At 52.2% G+C, this 5465-nt stretch overlaps 1 protein-coding gene across 1 annotated transcript; it reads left to right on the top strand.

Annotated features, from left to right (window-relative positions):
* Positions 1-342: 342 nt before the first annotated feature.
* Positions 343-5209, top strand: LOC142102256 (uncharacterized). Its single transcript, XM_075186999.1, has 2 exons — positions 343-729; positions 3136-5209. The coding sequence occupies exons 1-2, from the start codon at positions 561-563 to the stop codon at positions 4035-4037; spliced, it is 1071 nt and encodes a 356-aa protein (XP_075043100.1). The 5' UTR covers positions 343-560; the 3' UTR covers positions 4038-5209.
* The last annotated feature ends 256 nt before the right edge of the window (positions 5210-5465 follow it).

Genomic DNA, 5465 nt, shown 5'->3' on the forward strand with positions numbered 1-5465 from the left:
ATTTCTCCCCCATAGTAGTGGGGCATCTGCATGGGGGTCTAATCTAGGTAGGGGTCATCAGGGTTTTAGCATGTCCCAGGCCCGCACCCCACCTCACGGGGACCAACGTCACCATCTGGGGGTGGGGCACACTTCCCGCCAGGCACACAAGAGATTTTGGAGACAGCACCCAGGCGCCGGTGTGGCCCTCTTTTCACCGCCAGCGTATGTCTCCCCCGGCGTCTTGCACATACACGTCTCATTGGGCCTCTTCCCCGGGGTACGGGGCGGGGGGACCTTATTATGGGGGTCAGGGGGGTAGGTCCGATAATTTTGTAGTCGATTATCACCATTCCAGTAATTTCGGTTCAGGGCCCCTTCCCCTTCTTGGGCGGGTCCCCTTAGGGGATAGCCGCCTGCAGCGGAGGCGGGAGGAATTTTCAGCGTCCCCCAGTCCGGCCCGCTCGGCAGCCCCTAACCTCTTTACTGAAGACAGGGATAGTAACACGGCGCGGCGGCGCTTGGACTATTTACCCAGACCTCAGCTGACTGTCCCCCTTTCCGTTTCAGAGCCTACTGTTATGAATCTGGAGATGAGGGTCGGCAGTCGCGACCATCCGGGTGCCGAGGCTCGGGATCAGACGACGGCAGAACGGAGGGAGGAAGCGATCCAGGACACGTCAGGAGGACAGGCCGCATCTGTGTCGCTAGGGCAGACGTCTGTCGGTGACGGGAATCCTGCTCCTGCTGGTGAGTCCAGTTCCGCTACTACACATAAGTCACACTTGTTGGATTCACCTGTCCTCTCCACCGATAGTGAGTCCTCTGGCTCGGGTGATAGACCCAGGAAACTAATTAAGTTGTTGGAGACTGAATTGTTAGGTAAGCGGAGTAAGCACGCATCCCATTCAGGAGACACAGATCAACCAGCGGTTCGTAGCGAGTTGGGGCAGGTAGAATCCCTTGAAATCACACACGGTATTAGGCCCAGTGTGCGGGATAGAATCAGAAGGGGCAAGTACGTGGATATGTACTCGTTAACCGGTGAGGATAAGAAGGCGCTGGCAGCAGCCTGTGAGAAGTCGGGCATGGGGGAGGAGAAGTACAGATCCTTCTCTAGATGGGCGAATGCTTTTTCCATTTTCGCCACAATATACCTAGAGTCCAGACCCAGCGAGCAGGCGGAGGTGTGGAGATATATGCACCTGATTAGCGGGATGTTCATAAAGGACGGCCCGGTAATCTGGAGAGCATATGACGAGCTTTTCAGGAAGCGGATGAGCGGGGCGAGAGAAGCTCCCTCTCGGATCTAAAGACATTGACACGTGGTTGGAGCTAATGAGGCCTAGCAATCAGACTGCAGAAGGTAGCGCAGGTAGGAGGTTTCAAGGGCCGGGGATGCCCTCCCCCCGAAAGGAAGGTGTTATGATTTCAATGCAGGGGCTTGTCAAAGAGGTTCACTCTGCAGATTCAGGCACATTTGCACAGCCTGCGGCGGCCATCATCCAGCCACCGATTGTGCCAAGGCTCGTGGAAGTGGAGGAAGGGGAAGAGGCACTGGTTCGACTCTGCCGAGTCAAGGGGCCATCGCCAATTGATCTGACCGAGCTGGACAAGTGGCTGGCGTGGTTTGATGATAGGGATACCGCGGCCCTACTCCACGACGGCTTCCATTTTGGCTTTAGACTTCCGGTTCAGGGTAGCATTTCCACAGCAGCTCCGGTCAATCTAAAATCTGCGCTCGCTCTACCAGAGGTGCTAGACGAAAAAATAGGCAAGGAGGTTGGTTTGGGTCGCATGATCAGCCCGTTCCGACTCCCTCCTATTCCCAACCTGATTTTGTCCCCGGTAGGCGTAGTTCCCAAGAAAACAGAAGGAAAGTTTAGACTGATCCAGCACCTGTCTTATCCCGCTGGTCAGTCTGTTAACGATGCAATTGACGTTAATCTCAGTTCAGTCAGTTACCAGTCGTTTGAATCGGCTCTAGCCCTGGTGCAGGAATGCGGCAGGGGCTCATTGTTGGCCAAAGTGGATATCGAATCGGCCTTTAGATTGTTACCCCTTCACCCCGAGTCGTATCAATTCATGGGTTTTCGGCATCGTGGTGGATACTATATCGATCGCTGTCTTCCTATGGGTTGTTCGATTTCGTGTGCACTATTCGAGAAATTCAGCAGTTTCTTGCACTGGTGCATTCAGGCGGGGACGGGGTGTCGGTGGATTGCGCACTATTTGGATGACTTCTTGGTGATCGGGCCTCCTGACTCCACGAGTTGTCGTGATACCCTTTTCTCCACGGAGGCGTTGTTTAGGGTGTTAGGCGTTCCCATTGCAGCAGACAAGACGGAGGGCCCTACTACGTGCCTCTCATTCCTCGGGATCGAGATCGACACGAAGGCAGGGTTCTGTAGGCTCCCAGAGGATAAGGTTACTAAGATGTACGAGGCCATCGCAGAAGTGTTAGAGGCAAACGCTAGTTCCCTGAGGCAGATACAGTCCTTGTTGGGGCGGTTCAACTTTGCTTGCCGGGTTATCCCCATGGGGAGGGTTTTCTGTAGGAAGCTGCAAAGAGCCACAGCAGGTAGGAGTAGGCCACACGCAATCATACGTCTATCCAAAGTGGTTAGGGAGGATCTGCAGATATGGCTCATTTTCCTTAGGGGTTTCAATGGCAAGCGTATCTGGCCGTCACCTCCGGTGACAAACACTGAAATCAACTTGTTCACGGACGCTGCAGGAGCTTCCGGTTTTGGGGCTTTTCTCGACGGACACTGGTGTGCGGAGGGATGGCCCGAGGAGTGGCATAGGGACGGGATCACTAAGAACTTGTTGGTCCTCGAGCTATTCCCGATTGTGGTAGCAATCGAACTGTGGGCTCCCGCTTTGCGGGGTAAGCACATAGTCTTTTGGTGCGACAATATGGGGGTGGTCCAGTCCATCAACAAGCAGAGCGCCTCGGCCCAACACGCAATTTCGCTGCTGCGTCATCTAGTTTTGCGCTGTTTACAGTATGACATCTCGTTCAGGGCCAAACATGTCCCGGGGGTGCAGAATTGCCTAGCTGACGCGTTATCTCGCTTCCATTGGAGCAGGTTTCGCAGCCTGGCTCCTCAGGCAGACGATGTTGGTACCCCGTGTCCTCCTTGTGTTTGGCAGATCATCAAGCCGGCATAAGAGGGCTCGCGGAACAGGCAATAGCTCCCTCCACCCTGAAAACATATCAGTCGGCGTGGAGACGGTGTTCGCTTTTCAGCAGACAAAAGGACCAATCCGAGGCTGGTCAGCGAGATGCCATGCTAGCCTTTATGTTGGATAGGTACTCTGAGGGAGATTCAAGGACTACTATGGCATCCACCCTGGCCGGGATATCATTTATGGCTAAGCTGCAGGGTTACCCTGACGTCACAAAAGGATTTTTGATTAATAAGGCCCTGAGGGGTTGGGGGAGAGTCCGTCCCTCTCATGCCGATACTCGTCTACCAATTACCTCTAACATTCTGGAAGATCTGATAGGGAATGTGGGGTTGGTTACCTTAGATAATTATGAGAAGCTTTTATTTAGTTTGGCCTTTTCCATGGCTTATTTTGGAGCCTTTCGCATTTCAGAGTTGGTAGCCAGGTCCAGGGGACATCAGGAGTCAGGTTTGAGAGTGGAGCATGTCAGTCTGGGCGAAGGGATCTTAGCCTGCAAAATAGTTAGATCAAAGACTGACCAGAGCGGTAGGGGCTCATGGGTTCAGTTAACCTCTCAGCAGCCATGTCATATTTGCCCGGTCAGGTTAGCGTCATTGTTTATGAGTAAAAGACCTCAGGCCAATTTGTTTCTGTGTCACGCTAATGGTATACCTTTGACAAAATATCAATTTGCGACCATTTTAAAACGTACCTTGCAGTCCCTTAATCTAAACAGTACCTTATACGGGACACACTCATTTAGGATCGGTGCAGCTACATCCGCTGCCTTGGCGGGTTCTTCTAGCGAAGCTATAAAAGCTCTGGGGCGATGGAAATCTACGGCTTTCAAGTCATATGTTAGAATTGACAAGGTTGTTGACTGATTGTTGTAATGTTTAATCAATTTTGGTTTTTTACAGTGTTTTCTTTTCTACATTTAGTTCTCTCCTGAGTCTTCAACCGTCCCATCCCATTTCCCCTAACCATCCCATCTTCTCCCTCCATTTGGTGGGCTACCCTGGGCTTTTCCGCTCGCCGCTTTAACGCGGGGGCGCGAAGGGATTTTCACCCGGTTTTCCCTGGGCGTAAGTCCTGATTAGTGGTGTGCTGCCGGGGTTTTTCCGGGTGTTGTTTACCTTCGCCTGGGTGGTCTGCCCCCCATATGTGTGTCCTCCCCTTCCTCCTCCTTGTGACCGTTTTTTTCCTGCATACTATTCTTCTCATACCTTCCTATACCAAACCTGGCTGTCTTCCCAACTTAAGGGTATGGTTGTTAACACGGTTTTTCTGATTTCAGGTGATGGTGTTCCAGCTAAGGTGGTGTGGATCATCGGTCATTCATTTATTTTTTGGCCCGCTGGCCACCCCGGGTCTAAGGTTATTCCGAATAACGGCGGTACGGTTATAAGATGGTGGGGGAAAAGAGGCTTAGGCTGGCCGGATATTATTCCGTGGTTGACGAGGCTCATTAGACAACAAGGCCCACCAGACGTACTGGTAGTACATGCAGGAGGTAATGATTTGGGAAAGGGAAAGTCCTTAGATCTCATCATAGTAATTCGGGAGGACCTGCGACGAATACACGAGGCGTGGCCAGATATCATTATTGGTTGGTCGGCATTAATTCCCCGATTAGCATGGAGAACGACCATTCCCTTAAAAAAAATGACGGCTATGGTTTGGAAGTTAAATAGCGCCATCCGGAAGGTAGTGCGGTCCTTGGGAGGTATAGTCATCGACCATCCGGGGTTGGGGGTGGAGTCACCACACCTTTTTAGACGGGACGGCGTTCACCTTAACGAAGAGGGTATGAAGCTCTTCATAGATAGGATCTGCGGGGGAGTGGCGGCGTGTTTCGGTTAGTTGGTGGCGGGCTGCGGCGTCTGTAGGGCGCAGCAGGGTAGGAAGGCACTGCGTTCAGCGGCTGATTAATGGGCGCACAGGTAGTTGGTCGTAGGTCACTGCCCCCTTTGAAGCATCAGTAACTCCTTTTGGTCCTTCGGTGAGGAGGGTCCCTGTTCGGCTCGGTGAGGGAGGGCAGCATGAGTTGTAAGGGGCAGTCACTCTGATGCCAACTCAGCGCTAAGTATGTAGGGATTTGTTCCCCGTGATTTGCGGACTCATGACGGTTTGCGCCAGTCCACTAAGTGATCTTGTGTTATCAGCTCGTGAGCTGTTCCGCAGTGCACTTTCTCCGCCACCATAGGTTTAGTTAATATAAAATCCTTACAATAAAATTCCTGCCATTTTTTAATAACTTATCCAGGTCTACGCGTCTTTATTTGCATGCAATGTTTAAAGTTTAAGGTTGA

This window comes from Mixophyes fleayi, chromosome 1, assembly GCF_038048845.1.
Source record: "Mixophyes fleayi isolate aMixFle1 chromosome 1, aMixFle1.hap1, whole genome shotgun sequence".
Classification (NCBI taxonomy): Eukaryota; Metazoa; Chordata; class Amphibia; order Anura; family Limnodynastidae; genus Mixophyes; species Mixophyes fleayi.